At 36.4% G+C, this 17,319-nt stretch overlaps 2 protein-coding genes across 2 annotated transcripts in view; both read left to right on the top strand.

Annotated features, from left to right (window-relative positions):
- The window catches only part of LOC125837375 (probable protein phosphatase 2C 10), a 1,808,044-nt gene that overhangs the window by 175,966 nt on the left and 1,614,759 nt on the right, over positions 1 to 17,319 (top strand). The window lies entirely within an intron of this gene.
- On the top strand, positions 179 to 2,305 carry LOC125837420 (L-type lectin-domain containing receptor kinase IX.1-like). Its single transcript, XM_049516549.1, has one exon. It carries the CDS (start codon positions 179 to 181, stop codon positions 2,303 to 2,305), a length of 2,127 nt encoding a protein of 708 aa, XP_049372506.1.

The raw sequence follows: 17,319 nt of genomic DNA, 5'->3' as shown, positions 1-17,319 counted from the left end.
AATACTATATTTCTAAAAAAATAAATGGAGTAAACGGAGTAGTTGGGTCAATTTAGCGTGTGAGAAGAAAAGGAAAAGGAAATAAAGTATACTTGTGGCTTCCTGGAAAATACAAGGACTTGTTTGCCACTTGAAAATATAAAAATATTACTTTATTATTTTGACTAGTGTAGCAACTATGGCTGGTTTTGCATCTTTATCATACCTTGTTTTGATTATCCCTTTTGTCACTTCATTGTCCTTCAATTTTGATAGTTTCAATCGCAATGATCAGAATTTAACATATGAAGCAGATGCTTATTCAGAAAACGGTGTAATTCAGCTCACCAAAAATGGTTTAAACTTCAGTATAGGCCGAGCTACATATTCTAAAACACTCTATCTTTATGACAAAACCTCTGGAAATGTCACAGATTTCTCTACCCATTTCTCCTTTGGAATCAATTCACAGGGAAGAAATAATTATGCTGATGGTCTTACCTTTTTCCTCGCCCCTGAAGGTTCAGTAATTCCTGATAAACACTTTGCCGCAGGAGAGGGACTTGGCCTTGCAAGTGATAATCGACAATATTCATGGAAAAATCACCATTTTGTTGCTGTGGAATTTGACATCTTTACCAACTCTTATGATCCACGGGGTGATCATGTAGGTGTCGATATCAACTCCATGCAATCTGCTGCTACTGTGACCTGGTTTAGTAGCATTCCCAATGGTACGAAAACTGATGCATGGATTAGTTATAATTCAATCTCAAAAAATCTTAGTGTTGTCTTCACTGGTTTCCAAAAACAAGGGAATACTACAGTCACCGTCCTGCAGAGCCTATCTTACAATCTTGATCTGAGGGAATACTTGCAAGAATGGGTCACCTTTGGCTTCTCAGGTGCAACGGGAGCTTTCTTTGCATTACAAACCATATATTCTTGGAATTTTACTTCTTCTTTGAAATATAATGACAACATAACAGATCCAGATGTACCCCTACCAAGCCCAGTGCCAGATCCAGATATACCCCTACAAAGCCCTGTGCCAGAGGATACTTCAAGCAAAAATAAGTCAGGACTAGTGATAGGATTGATATCTGGTGGTTGTGTTTCGATAGCAGTATCTGTTTTTATATTGTTTGCATTTTGGAGAAAGAGGAAGGTGAGAGAAGATGAAGGTGAAGATGATGATATGATTGATGGTTCCATGACTAATGAATTTCAAAGAAGCACAGGACCAAAGAAGTTCTTGTACAGTGAGTTGGTTAGATGTACAAATAACTTTTCGCGGGAAGAGATGCTTGGCCAGGGTGGGTTCGGAGGTGTTTATAAAGGTTATCTCAGGGAATCCAACTCTTATATTGCTGTTAAGAAGGTTTCAAGGGAGTCAAAGCAAGGAATAAAAGAGTATGCATCAGAAGTCAGGATCATCAGCCGGTTAAGACATAAACATTTGGTGCAACTCATTGGATGGTGCCATGAAAAAAGAGAACTTCTACTTGTCTATGAGTTTATGCCTAATGGAAGCTTAGACCACCATATTTTCAAGGGAAAAAGCCATTTGACATGGCCAATAAGATTCAAGATTGCTCAAGGCTTGGCCTCAGCATTGTTTTATCTACACGAAGAATGGGAACAGTGTGTGGTGCATAGGGACATAAAGTCAAGCAATATTATGTTGGATTCTAATTTCAATGCCAAACTTGGGGATTTTGGTTTAGCTAGGCTAGTTGACCATGATAAAGGATCCCAAACAACAGTTTTGGCAGGCACGATGGGTTACATGGCTCCTGAATGTCTCACCACTGGCAAAGCTAGCAAGGAAACAGACGTCTATAGCTTTGGTGTTGTCGCGTTAGAAATAGCTTGTGGAAGGAAACCTATTGATCCTAAAGCTGAGGAGCATCAAGTAAATATTATCGATTGGGTTTGGAGACTTTACGGGATGGGAAATCTTCATGAAGCAGTTGATCCTAGACTCTCATCAGAGTTCAATGAAGAGGAGGTGGAGCACTTACTAATTGTTGGCTTATGGTGTGCTCATCCAGATAACAATTGCAGGCCTTCTATAAGGCAAGCAATTCAGGTGCTTAATTTTGAAGCTCCATTGCCCACACTCCCTCCAAACATGCCTGTACCGACATATTGCAGTACGTCACAATATGGACCAACTACTTCATTTGCATCACCATACGACTCCAATGGTCCTCGGATTTCTGAAGTACACTCTTCAGGGAGTAGAGACCACACTGGTTCTTCAAATAACACAGCAGCTTCTGCAGCATCTTCGCCTTCCGCCTCGCTTCTGTACACACGTTGATATTGTCTCATAAATAAATTGTTCTTTTATTTTCCTGCATTCAATCTTTCAATTGCAGTGTCCAGCTTTTGCTCTGTGTTATTTATTAATTCCATTATTATGAAGATGGTTGAATGAATAAAAAATTCTTGTTCAAAGTTTACATTAAATAGTGAAAAATTGTTGTGATCACAGATTGCCGAGAGGTTAGACAAGCTGTTGGGCCCGAGGCTAAACAAACGAAGTGGCCCAAGAATAAGACAACCCAATAATAGATTTGCTTGGGATCCAGGTTGAGTAGTGATTAAAGGGGTTATCACTGCAGTTTTGGGAATTTTATGCATATTGTGAAAGAAATTGTTTGTTCTAGAGTCTAAGCTTGTCATCCTATTTTTATCTCTATCTTTAGTTACTTGTAATTTCAGTATTTTGCATTGTAATTCTATAGTTGAAGTGTTGCCGTTGTGATTTGGCTATCAGTGAATACATAAACTTGAGTATTTGTATTGAGAATGTGGGTTAGTTACAAAAATACTCTGTTCTTAAATAATTGTCTCTAGCTGGAAAAGACTCCGAATTTTGACTGAGATATCTCTTGTGAATTAAGAGACATGAAGGATGTCATGTATGTGGTACGTTACCTCGCAGATTGTAGCTATACTGACGCTCCACTGCTACTGAAACTAAACACACAAGACGCAGAAGAAATGGTTAAGCAACAATTTGTAGAAGTGGCAGGACAAACAAATTAGTTGCTTACAGATTATCGTTGTAGCCGACTGTATGTTTTTGACTCTAAAGCAAATACTTTAATTAATGGTATTATCATTTACCCGTTACAATACAGTCTACTAACCCGGAACTTCAGTCCTTCCAAGTCCAAGATCTCACAACTCGAACATCATATCATACATCATATAATATCAAATTAATGTAATCTAAGTTCACTTGGAAAATTAGTCAAATTGACTTTTGAAAAACGCAACATAACAATTAAAAGTGGACGGATGGAGTATTATTAAAAGTGGAAAGTTCCAAACAACAAAATTAAATTATCATTATATTCTTACACTAAATTAAAATATAATAAAATATCTAATTAAATAGTAAACAATAATATTTCCATAACCTTTCAAAAAATAATAAAACTTAATTACCATAGATAATGAAAATAGAAATGTAAATAAACAACTTATAACATTTAAATTCAAATAACTTCAAAATACTGAGACTAACAATACCCTTCAAATAATAATTAACCAAATAATGTGTTAACCAACCTCGTATGTCGTATCTAGAGAATGAGAAAAGTTATACATTGAATACTTAAATGTAGAAAGTACACATGTATGAATTTTCATGTGTCTTTCTATCTTAATAGCCTCTTCGATGTAATTTAGCAGATTAAACTTTTTTTAATATTTATTTTTTTATCTTCTTTCATTTATTCTGCTAAATTCGTTTTTGTCTTTGCTGAAAACAAAATTGACCAATATTTTGGCCATACCTAGTGGGAATTCGTCGATAGTGTGGTGTTAATGTCTACTTTTTCTTGAAATCAAAGTACAATCGTTTGAGTTACACGTTATACAAAAAAGAAGGAAGAAACCATAGATGAAAGTTGAACATTGCAGACACCAAGTTATTTTATCCTTTGTTACTTCCTATAAATACTGATGAAGTTGTATCTTATTGTTGATGTAAATTTTTTATCAACCAATACCATCTATTGTTACTTAGTGTGAAAAAGGTGTTCATTTTATTCTTTTGCAGACTCTTTTAGTTGAATTTGAAAAGATTATGTTGTAATGATTTTCTCCCCACACCTTTCATGTTTTTCTATTTGAATTCTTTTTTATATTAATTAGCATGGATTATATAAACAACATATGTATTCAAGCACTATTAGTGTAGTTTAAAGTTAGTTTACCAAAATACCCTTTAAATTGAACGACTAAATTACCCCTAACTAAAAGTAAATTTCTACTAGCTTATGACAATAAGACTTGAATGACTATATTAACCCCCAAACTAAAACTAAATTATTACAAGTTAATGACCATAAGATTTTTACACCTTTTCACCTGAATTTCGTGAAATATGAATATTAAAAGTCAATGTCATATTTAATGAAATCTTACTAAATATGAAATAATGTTTGTAATAAATAGTAGTTACTACATTCTAGCATCTTGGGGCTTCACATTCTACACTACAAAACTTTACAAGTTTAATTTCTGAATAAATTATTCATAATCTAAACATTAATATTAATAGAAGTGGAACTTAATGGAACCCTTTGAAATTCCAAATAAATTACTATATTAACTGTTACTATATTGAAAAAATTATAACAACTTATGGATGAATTATACATAGATAAAACATTAATATGGTGAAAGAGATTTAACAAGATCATATTAAATTTTAAAAAGTTACAAATATTTTCTCTGTTGCAGAAATATTGAATTTTCTTCAGCTAATAATTTGAACTAATTATAAATTATCTTACTTGATATGTTAAATTGTGCTCCTTAATTAATCATATTATATAATGGACAATTCAAATATATTTAACCCTCACCTTTTAAAGAAATAATACAGCATAGTTTTTTCGGAAAATAAATCTATGCATGCTTTAAAAATGTCCTTTTTCCTTTTTTGTCTTTCATATTATAGAATTTAGAAGCATGTTCACAACATAGTTTTTTTTTTTTTTTTGAGATATTATTATTATTATGTAGATGATTTCATAATAAGAAAAATAATTCTATAATATGAAAGACAAAATTTGCAGATGCAACAACATACATGAATATAATACTATCAATGTCGTATCAAGCGAAAGGGTGAGATCAAGAATAACTATCATTCTTTTAAACTTATTTTCTTTCATTTTGAGATTAAGAGCTTGACATTAGGTGAACTAATTTGTCATTTATATATATGTTATGAGTTTTGTAAAGGTCTCGAATATTATTATTTTAGCTTTCTTGTTGTTATTTTTAGTTGTAGACATGTCCACACTTTATAAGTCAATAATTACATTGGAATTAGTTTAGAGAAAAAAATCATATATAAACAAACATTGTACATGTAAAAATAAGATCTTTTAAATAAATTACAGTTGCATAATCTAGGATCTCCCTGTTCCAATGCCCAAATATGAGTTGTATATCTGTCTGGTGAAGCTCTAGCTAAAAACTTAGTATTTTCTTTATTGTACATTTCTTTGTCATCTTATTATCAGTTGACGGTAAACTTTGTTACATTATGTCTAGCTATAATTGTACATTACACTTTTAATGGAGCTATTAATGTCTACAACAAGAGTTTTAATCGTGACAAATTACAAATCATCAAAGCGAAAAATACACCAAGAACATCATCTATAAGGACGTATTAGATAGGATATAAATATATTACATGTTTGCATTTAATAACATCTTAACTACAAAAATAATCTGGATATATTACGTTTGTCAGTTCTGAAAAATATCTAATTATTTATCGTTCAACACATAAATCATTTGCATATGCTAATTGTTCATCAATTTTAGTGTTTACTCTTCCACTTTAAATTTGTGTTACACATTGCAATGCAATGTTAACATGATTTATATCGCACATACTACTGGTCTCATGAGACGCACGTGTCCAGAACTAGTAACACAAATAACATGCATGAAGCACTCAAATACAAGATAATCACAACCATATAGATTAAAATAAGATGATACAATGCAATACGTGGTTGATGCATAAACGTAGAAGCCTGATAAAAATCTTGAGTTGTCCAGAATGATACCCCGGACTTGTCAACATATAAAATGCAAGAGAAATATAACACGAAATTCAATCTACGGACCGTCCTAGAGTACCTTGTCGAGCTTATCAGTACATATAAACTTCTTTTTCATCCAAAACTTTATAAAATAAAGTATTTGCCTCGAACTCGGGCCTCAAACATGAAACTAAAAGGTTCTAGAGTATTTGTCATTTTAAGGCATTAGGACCCCAAAAATGATACATTTCCTCAAAGTTTCAGTTTATCTCCGGTAAAAACAACAATCCACTCCCTCGGAGCTCAACAAGTGAAAAATCTTAGAAACATCATTTAAATACCTCAAATACAACCTTTCCCCTTGTTTCCAAAAATCAACACACCGAATGCAGATGTCATACTCACAATAACACATCAAAATATAGTCACCCAATCACATTACACAACAATCTAGGTACCAACCATCACAGTATAATCATACTAACCTAGAACTCCAATCAGTCCAAGTCTAAGGCCGTAGGCCAAAATAATACAATAATAAAGTGAGAAAAGCTCGAACATAACTAAAAAGGCACAAAAACAACCAAATTAATCAAAAGCTAGTTTCACGCCACCAAGAAGCATTCTAAGGATTCTATAACAACAACCAAAGCTAAGGATTAACCTAAATTATGGATTATCAGTTGAGTGGGGTCTGGTTGGTTAGAAGTCGGTATCAAAGGAAGAAGTTGGGTTGCCATTTTAGTTTTGGAGTGATAAAGTGAATTTGAGAATTTCCTCTCAGACTTAGTTCTGGGTTGGTGTTCCCCAACCCAGAGGGTATTTATAGATCTGGCAGAGCGTACGGCCCAGTACCCTCATCTTTCAAGCCTTTAGGTTTCTCCTGTTCCTTGACTTTTGAGGATGAAAGTCTTTTTAGTAGTGGATGTTGTAATAACCCTCTATGTCATTTCTGCTATTTTTTCTATATATTTTTTAGTGTTCAGAGCTTTCCCATAACTCCCCAAGTCCTTTATGACTTGCCAGGACTGATAGTTTGATCACCAGGTCGTTCATTTCAAGTTTGTGCAAGTTTATGAGTTTTGGAGCCTTTGAAACTTGAACAGTTGACTTCAGTCAAAAGATCAAGAAGACGGCTTCGGAATGCAATTATAATGGTTTCATCAGCCCTGAAAGGACCATTTCATATTAGGAGCATGGTTGATTCGGGCTTTGTGGGCTATTTTGTGTCATTAGGCATTTTAAGTCAAAAATAAAAAATAGGGGAAAACCTACTTTTGGTATTTGACTTATTTTAAGTTTAGTTTGGTCTTGTCAAACACTTCCTAATTTATTTCAAGTCATTTTTGACTTATTTTAAGTTATTTTTTATATTTGTCAAATCCTCCAGAAGACAAAAACTGACTTAAAAGTAGATGCGACCAACTTTTATGTTAATCCAAACAATCTCTTAGTACTTTTAAATGATGATCATTTTCATTATGACTTATCAATTTGCAATATTTATTTTATATGATTTCATTATTATTTTTTATTAAATACTAGTTAACCAAACCGCGCTTCGCGCCGTCATATTTTTCTATATTTAGTTAATATAAAAGAAATTAAGAAATTTGAATATAAAAAACACTCTCTTTGTAACACCCGAAAAATTGATAGGTGAAACTAGAGCATAGCGTATGAATCTTAAAAGTTTATGCATAAATTGGAGTTATGAAATAGTCCTAAAAAATTTGACTAAGTAAAAGTTTAAGGGAGGGTTCAAGAAAGGTGAAAGGCTTCACTACCCTTAGAAGAACTCTTGAACTTTGCCTTAGCTGTGTGGGCAAAATGCATTGTTCAAGGGAGGCTTCAAGGAAGGTGAAAGCCTTCTACACCCTTAGAAGCCTCCTTGAACCAATGCCTTAGCCGTATAGGCAAGGAGGCAAGTTCACGTGAGACTTCAAGGCCCGTGAAAGGCCTCCACTGCCCGTACAAGTCCCTCGTGGACTTTGCCTTAGCCAATTTTGGCATGAGGTCAGTCCACGTGAGGGTCTAAGGACCGTGGAGGACCCCACTGCACTTGGAACACCTCGCGTGGGGGATGCCTTAGCGCGCCTAGGTAGTGCACGTGTGCAAGTGAGGGTCCGCTGCCCGTGTACACCCTTGTGGATATGCCTTAGCTTTAAAAAGCTTAAGGCACAAGTCCAAGGGAGGGTCCACGGCTGGCAGACCACTCCAAGGACCTTAAAAGCTCCCTTGGTACTTGCCTTAGTTTTTTAGGGTTATCCACGTGGGGGGCATTAAAGGTAGTTTCGTGTCACGCCCCGAGCCTACACCCTGGGCGGGACCGGCACCCGGAGACCATTTCTGGCCCCAAGCGAACCCTTGGCCTGGATTTCTTAACTCAGTGGAAACCTCAACAGAATAACTCAATGCAATGCAATATTACAAAACAACTTAACTTATAAAATATGGCCATAAAGGCAACTCGAATCTCAAAATAGAATATTTACATATATACATAGATAAGAGACTCAAAACTAGCTGACTGACTGTCTATCTGTCTATCTATGAAGCCTCTAAATTACTGAGATGGATGTTGGGACAGACCCCGCAACATCCTAATAAGACAACACTAAGAACACGAAGTAATAGAGTCCTCCGGAAAGTAAGGAGGCTCACCGCTGACTCTGGAGTGCTCAACTGGATCAACGACGCATAGGCTGCTGATCTGGGATACCTGGATCTGCATCATGAAACGATGCAGGCCAACTGGCATCAGTACATGGAATGTACGAGTATGCAAGCTGGAAAGCTAAGCAACAACGGCTAGAAGGAAACCTGGGAGAAACTGAATAGCTTACCTGGCTCAACTCAACTCAACCTGACTGACATTCTTTCTATATAAGGCAATTTAAAACAAGTGCGATATAAAGAAAGACTGTTTAAAACATGTTATAAACTCTGTGTATACAAAGATATAATAAGCCTGAAATGTATATAGAAATACAATGAACTGATGTATATAAAAATACAATAATCTCTGAGTATGAAAATACAATAACTGCTGTGGGAGTTTCTCTAACCGACAACCATCACATAAGAGCTATAGTGATGATACAGCGATCGACCTCACGCTGCCAGAGCATCTTATACCCGGCCAAAAGTATAAGACCTGAACTGCCTAATGGATCCACTAGTCTAATCTGAAAAGGGTTCATCTAAAAAGCATGATCCTTTTCTACCCATGGTGGCTAACATGGTTCTATGGGGGCTGTGGGTTCTTTGAACGCTCCCCCAACTCGGTGCTCGATACTACTCCCAAAAATGTACTGGCTCTTATGTTTTTAAAACATAATTATTCCTGCTGATATGAGATAATTACTCAAAAACTAGCCCGAAGGCTCTTTGGAGAACATGGCTCCTTTCTTACTTAAATGTAAAAACATTTAGAACTTCTTTGGGAAGTACATAGTTCCCTAATAACTTTGGAGAAATGGACTCGACTCCTTACTCCTTACTTTACTTGAACTCTTTACTTTGACTTGACTTGAAACTCTTAACTCAACTTGAAACTTGAAACTCTTTACTTAGCTTGAAACTCTATACTCTTTGCTTGACTTGAAACTCTATACTTAACTTGGAACTTGAGCCTTAGAATGAAGTTAAAACGTTCAATGAAGACTCTTGAAAAGCTTTAAAGACTTGCTTGGACTTACTTAATTTCTAAGCTTGACTTCACTTGAATCGGAAACTAACTTCACTTGAATTGAATTATGGATTCAAGGACTTGATTGGTGTTTGGAGGGACCTCATGATGTTTAGGAATGATTTGGAACAACCAAACTTAAGAAAATTTTTGAGAATAAATTCTGAAAACAGTGGAGTCCGCGTCCTGTCCGCGACGCGGAGCAGATTTTGTTCACAGAGGGAACAAGTCCGCGACACGGACTTGTTTCATGTAAGAAGCCCGACTTTTCTCCTTCATTTTTCCAACTCTAAACTCTCTAACTTCAAGGGTTCCAACCCCAATCACTTAGAAACATGAAATCCCTCAACATTCAATAGATTTCAACTCAAAACCCCAACCGGAAACAAGTCCCAAATCATCAAGAATCTCAACATCACAACCAACAACAATACCAACAATAATTTCAACAACTAACAATTTTAACAACTCTAACAACTTCAACCACAACAACTCACAACTTCAACAAACACAATCCATCTTTTCTCGAAAATAAAACGAGTTTGGCATGTGGGGGAAAGGATCACCCAACACTAAAAGCTCACATACCTTGGTAGGGATCACCCCCGACGAAAATCCACGATGATCTCCTTGCTTGATCTCCTCTTCTTCTCTTCTTCTCTTCTTCTCTTCTTCTTCTCTTCTTCTTCCCTCAAAACCCTCACTCTCACTTCTTTTAAAATGGTAAAACTGATCAAAATGATCAGCCTAACACATTTATAAAACCAAAATAAAAGGCTAGGGAAAAGACCAAAATGCCCTTAATGATTCCCGGACGGATTTCCTTGTCAACTGCCCAACTTTCAAAGGTCATAACTCGCTCATACGGACTCGGAATTGAGCAAACTCGGTGGCGTTGGAAAGATCGTTCCGAGGGCTATGCAACCATAACTGGAAAAAACTTCTAACTCATTATGAGCTAGAAGTTACGACTGATCAAAGTTGGCCAAAAACTCACCTTTTCCATACTTAGCCACATTTCCAAAACTTTAAAATTCTTTCCAAAAAAAGAAAATTTCCAATCCTAAGCCTCTTCAAAGCTATTTCAAATTGTCGGATGTTACATTTCATAATTTTCATTTTTAGTCCAAATTAAATGGGTATATTCTATATTACCTTTAATTAATAATTTATAAGGTACTTGAAGTTATTAAACACCCTCATGGACATGCCTTAGCTTTAAAAAGCTAAAGGCACAAGTCCAAGGGAGGGTCCAAGGCTGGTGGACCACTTCAAGGACCTTAAAAGCTCCCTTCGACTTTGCCTTAGTTTTATTTGGCAAGTCCATGTAGGCAAGGGGCATTTTCGTAAATATTATTTTTAAGTTAAATTAAGAAGTGGATATATTTTATATTATTTCTAAATAACTATATAAGGTATTTTATATTAAAATACTCCCATAATAAATCACTTTCACAAAAACCCACTTCAAAATAAAATGTTCATCTTCCTCTCCACTCCAATATTTCTCTCTCTAGAGTTCCTCCATTGAAGAAGCTCAATAACTTGAAGAATAGGGCTCAAGAATCCATCTTCTCAACTCCAATTCGTGGGAAAAGTTTCAATCAAGGTATGTGAGTCTTGATTTATGGAAAGTTTCCTTCCATAAAGCCCTTCAACTCTTAATTTTGAAATTGGTAAATTATTCAAAACTAGGATTTTCACTCTAGCCATGGGTTCTTCCTAAAAATGATTTCCTTATGTTAATTGTCTTATATTATGGATGATTTGATGTTTAATGGTGATTTTAATAGTAAAACTCCCCATGAACCCATGAATTACCCCATGACCCTAATTTCATGAATTGTGATGGGTGTATTGATGCAAGATGAATACTATGAATTGTATCTATGATGTTTTAGTTATTAAAACTTGTTCTATTCATGCCTAGTGTAGTATTTTTAGGTGTAATTGAGGCACAAGATTCTTGACCCTTGAAGGGGTAAGTTGCTAGGGTTTGTACATGTTGATGAAAGTTGTGTATGAACTTATGATTCACTTAGAAAGTGAAGATTCTATGACTATTGTGTATATTGAGGTATTGTTGAATAGTCATTCTTCTCTTACCCTTACACTTTATTATGTATGAATTGTCTAGGATGATGATGATGTTGTTGTGTTGATTGAAAGGCTATTCTCATGAAACACTATGAACAATAATGTGAAAGGCTTACTCACATGTTGATGTTGATTCTAAGGTTGAAAGTACATTCTCACTTTATTGAATCTATGAGTTATTTTATGAGTTGTATTGCATGAAGGGCAAAGTATTCCTTCACACATGTAAATGCAATTCAAGACTAATTATGTATAATTGGGAAATAATGCTTAGCACCGAGAGGATATGGTCAATGAGGTAGACGCCCTCCCGTCAATACAATAGGTCGGGTCATCTAGATTATTCTCATGAGATGGAAGCTCCTCCGCTAATACAATAGGTCGGGTTTCTAGAAGCAATCTCCCTATCCCATAACTATGTGCCAACATAGGTCTTTAGCTAGTGGATCAACCTAAAAGCTAATGCATTTGGTTCTACCTTAAGCAAGTAAGACACCTTCTTTCGGTGTGTGGTTACATGACACCGAATTCCATGTCGCTCACATGGTCTATGTCGGTTATGGCTATTCTTACCTATATGATAAGATAATGAATAAGACAAGAACTATACTATGACTTCTTGATGAGTTTTACTTAGTAGGAGTGGGAGTATGAGACTTCACTTTTTACATTGCACAAGTAGACTTAGTAGGATGTTATGGGATGGTTTCATTATGTTATGATGAGACATGAATATATGCATGTATGTTGAATAGATAGTTTCTATGAATGACTTTCCCTATGTTCAAATAATGTACATGACTATTTCCTTATTTATGACTATTGATTATGATGAGGTCTAAAGATGATATGTATGACTAAGGTAGCTTCAAAGGAGTACTTAGTATGGTTGGTATTATGGGATGCCAACCATATACTGCACAAGTGTTCTTTAGGGGTTGCTAAGGTAATGGCTTTACTATGTTATGAACATAAATGTGATTATGGCTTGTGTGGTACATTGAAAGTGCATGTTGATTACTAAACTTGGCAAATGCATACTTTTCAACTAAAATGTCCTTTTTATCATATTTCAAGGATTTTGTGCATGCTTCCATACTTAGTACTTTATGTACTAACCCATTTCTTCTATATATATTATGAGTGTAGGTTCCGATCGTTGAGGCGTACTTCTTCTTTCAAGAGTACCTTGGGTTGACTATTCCCTAGGCTTGATGAGTCATCATGTTCGAGGACAAGATGTTATTGTTTCTAGTTTCTATTGTACTTTCTATATTCAATACTATTGATGCAAAGGGCTATGTCCCTAAGATTGTATTCATATGTTTTAGATGGTGATTGAGACAAGTCTAGATTCTTATTGTCGTTTATGAAAAGAAGTTTGACTTCGATTGTATAAGTTTTAAATTTTTCCGTATTATTCTTATGGCTTTATGTGTATGATTATGCTAAGGGCTTGTATACGACCCCTTTGGGGTCAAGTACGTTGTGTTACGTCTAGGGGGTACCCTTGGGTCGTGACAAACTTGGTATCAGAGAATAAGATTTTGGGATGATATTTAGGTTGATATCTCATGAACCACGTCTAGTAGAGTCTTGTTCATGAATGTGAAGTGCGCCACACTTATGAATGAGAGGTTATAAGATGTTTAGGAACTTTCACTTCTTTCACTACTCTTTAGTCGTGCTTTGGAGTCCTAACTCTATGAAGTCCTTTTTCCTAACCTTTCTCTTGTGATTATAGGCAATGTATATAAGAAGGACAAATGCAAGGAGGGCAGAAGAGGAGAATGTGAATTAGGAAGTTCCTCCCCAAGCTCCTCAAGACCCTCAAGTTCCTAATGATGATGGGGCTATGACTAATGTGGAGATAAGGGTGGCTCTCCGAACATTGACTCAACTTATGACGACTCAAACTCAAGTCGTGACCATGCAAGCCCAAGTTTTAACGGCCCAAGCCAATCGAGATGTTGGGCCTCGGGTAAATCCTAATGTGAGCACCATGGCCTCAAGGTTGAGAGACTTTACTAGAATGAACCCTCATATGTTCTTTGGTTCCAAAGTGAATGAAGACCCACAAGAGTTTGTGGAAGAGGTCTATAAGATAGTGGATGTTATGGGGTTACTTCTATTGAGAAAGCCGAACTAGCTGGTATCAATTGAAGGATGTCGCCCAAGGTACACTCAATGAAAGGATAATAGGGCTATAAGAGCGGATCCCATTAGTTGGGAAGTGTTCAAGAAGGTATTCCTTGATAGGTTCTTTCCATGGGAAAAAAGGGAATCAAAAGTGGATGAATTTATCAACCTTGGTCAAGGAGGTATGAGTGTCCAAGAATACTCTTTGAAATTCACTAAGTTGTCCAAATATTCCCCATATTTGGCGTCTAATCCAAGGGATGAAATGAGTCAATTTGTAACGGGAGTGTCCGATTCCATTGAAGAAGAATGTCATGTGGCGATGCTCCATGACAACATGGATATCTCACGGTTAATGGTATATGCTCAACAAGTTGAGGAGACAAGGCCTAGAAAGAAGAATAGAGAGGTAAAGAGGGCAAGGACCGATGATAGAAATTCTTCTAAGGGTAAGTTTGAGGGTCAAAGTGGACCAAGGTTCAAGAAGAGTTTTTCCAACCAAAGCTTCTCCAATGCTCCAAATACCAACAAAGATAGGGTGTCTAACCCTAAGCCTCAAGGATGCAATCGGGTTGGATCTTCCATGGAGAGACCTACATGTGCCAAGTGCGGTAAGATGCATGAGGGAAAATGTCTTGCCGGTATGGGTGTGTGCTATGGATGTGGAAAAAGTGGGCATCAATTGAAAGATTGCCCAATCCGTACGGCCAAAGGGAGAGAGGGTAATCAAGCTCCTCCAAGTGGTTCAAATCTTGATGCTCCCAAGAATAATCACTTATATGCTCTCGAATCCCGAAGTGAGCAAAAGAGTTCCCCGAACGTGGTAACGGGTATGTTACAAGTCTTTTCCATTGATGTTTATGCATTATTAGACCTCGGTGCCACTTTGTCTTTTGTTACTTCTTTTGTGGCTATGAAATTTGATGTACTCCCCGATATCTTAGAAGAACCCTTTTCGATTTCTACCCCGGTGGGTGACTCGGTTGTAGCTAAAAGAGTTAATAGGAGTGGTTAATTTAGTAGAATTAGATATGTTGGACTTTGATGTCATCTTGGGGATGGATTGGTTGCATGCTTATTTTGTGCCCATTGATTGTAGAACCCGGGTGGTTAAGTTTCAATTTCCTAATGAGCCTACTTTAGAATGGAAAAAGGGGAAACTCTACCCCTAGAGGTCCTTTTATTTCATGTCTAAAAGCTAGAAAAATGATCTCAAAGGGGTGCATGTATCACATTGTTAGGGTTATGGACGTTGAGTCCGAGACTTCTTCTTTGGAGTCAGTCCCCGTAGTGAGAGAATATCTGGAAGTCTTCCCTGATGACTTGCCCGATATTCCTCTCGAACAGGAAATAGACTTCAACATTGATCTTTTGCCTGATACACAACCTATATCTATTCTCCCTTATCGGATGGCTCCGGCAATATTGAAAGAATTAAAGGCACAACTCAAGGATTTGCTCGACAAGGGTTTTATTCAACCAAGCATATCTCCATGGGGTGCTCCGGTATTGTTTGTGAAAAATAAAGATGGGTCCCTGATATACCATGAGTTTACGGTATTTCTAATACATTTCACTTACAAGTTGTGTGTGTCGAGGGCCTTTTTGAATTGGTTTTTATGTGTTTTTATCGTATTTTGCAGGAAAAATGTTTAGGCGCGGAAGTATAGAGATAGCTGAAAGAAATGCAGAAAAAGGGCATTCACGGAGGTGATCTACGGACCGTAGGTCCATTGACGGTCTGTAGGTGATGACCGTAGATCAACAGTCAAGGTATGGATGAAAAATCAGGGAAATCTGACCAAGTATGGAACCACGGTGGCCATTGACGGTCCGTAGATTGATCTACGGACCGTCCTGAGTGATCCGTAGATTGATACTGCGAGGGTTCCAGTACCTAATTTTTGAAGATTCTAAGTGTGAAGCTACGGAGGGGATTGACGAACCATAGATCTATCTACTGTCCGTATTGCAAGTCTGTCGTTTGCTTCAGAGAAGCTGATTTTTGGTAACTGAAATATTTTCTAAGTCCTGGCTGACGGAAGGGACTTACGGACCGTAGATCCATCGATGGTTCGTAAGTCAGTCTCGTGGAATGAAGACGCGTGCCTGAACAAACTTTCCTTAATTTGTTTCCCTTTTAATTTAGGATTTGTTTTCTATAAATAAGGCATGTAAACCTCGTTTTAGGGGGTTAGACATTATTATTCTAGTTTTACTTTGTGACTTTGGAGATTAATTTGCAACTCTAGCAATTATTGATTTCTTAAGTTCGTTTTGAAGACATTGGCTTTGCAATTCAAGTTGAATTTCTGGGTTTATTATTCTCTTTACGTAAGTTCATAATTTCTTCATCTAAAACTATGAATTGTGTTCTTGTTAATATGGGTAACTAAATCCACAACTAGGGTTGTGGGAACCATGAGCGATTACCAAATTATGAATAGTAAATAAGCAATTCTTGAATAGTGTTTTGGATGCATTGATAATTCTTTCGTTTAAAAGTCTTTTTAACGAGTGCACACATTAGAACTCGCCTTGTTGCTACTTGCCGGACCAAGGAGGTAATCAACAAGAAAAGAATTATCAACATAGATTTAGTGTGATACTATCTAATAGGCTAGTGTCGATTGGTGCGAAGTAATAACTAAGCCAAACATCGATTATGATGTCTAATATGAGGTAAAGGTAAGGGTTAGTAAATTATACACACGTAGCCGGACCAAGGTGCGGGGTGAAATTCTCTAGATGTCGGACCAAGGATTTGGAGATACCTAACTTATCACTTTGCATGATGTAATACACTAGGAAAGGATTGTTGTTACTACGATTATTGCGTTATGAGCTTGTGGGGAACACGTATACCCTAGTTATTTCTCTCATCTTGATAACAACCAAAATTGAGTTTTTATTACTGATTACTTATTAAATTCTTACTATTTGTTTCACACAAACAAACCCCCCTTTAATTACCTGTTTCTGGAAGTAATTTGACTAATTGAATATAATTGTTGGTTAAAGTAAAGTCTAAACCATTTTCCTCGTGGGATCAACCCCAACCTACAAGTTGGGTTCTTTACTTGATAACGATCGCTTATACTTCTGTAGGGAGGTGTAATTTGAGCGTATCAAATTTTGGCGCCGCTGCCGGGGGAATTTGGCATTTAGATTTATTTTAACTATATTATTGAACGTTAGTCAAATATTTCCTAATTTTACTTTTTCTCTTTGTTTTTCAGGTTCTAACTCTAGTGTATGCCAAGTACACGGAGCCAGGGTGAACCACTTACTCTTTACGATCCAGAGCTGAACCGCACTTTGCGA

This window comes from Solanum verrucosum, unplaced genomic scaffold (genome assembly GCF_900185275.1).
Source record: "Solanum verrucosum unplaced genomic scaffold, falcon-dt-bn FXZP01000147.1, whole genome shotgun sequence".
Taxonomy (NCBI): domain Eukaryota; kingdom Viridiplantae; phylum Streptophyta; class Magnoliopsida; order Solanales; family Solanaceae; genus Solanum; species Solanum verrucosum.
The sequence above is the reverse complement of the archived record's forward strand: the minus strand, read 5'-3'. Positions and strand labels throughout refer to the sequence as shown.

Excerpts from the sequence above, each read along its gene's own strand:
- LOC125837420 (XM_049516549.1), top strand. The coding sequence starts at position 179 with ATGGCTGGTTTTGCATCTTTATCATACCTTGTTTTGATTATCCCTTTT.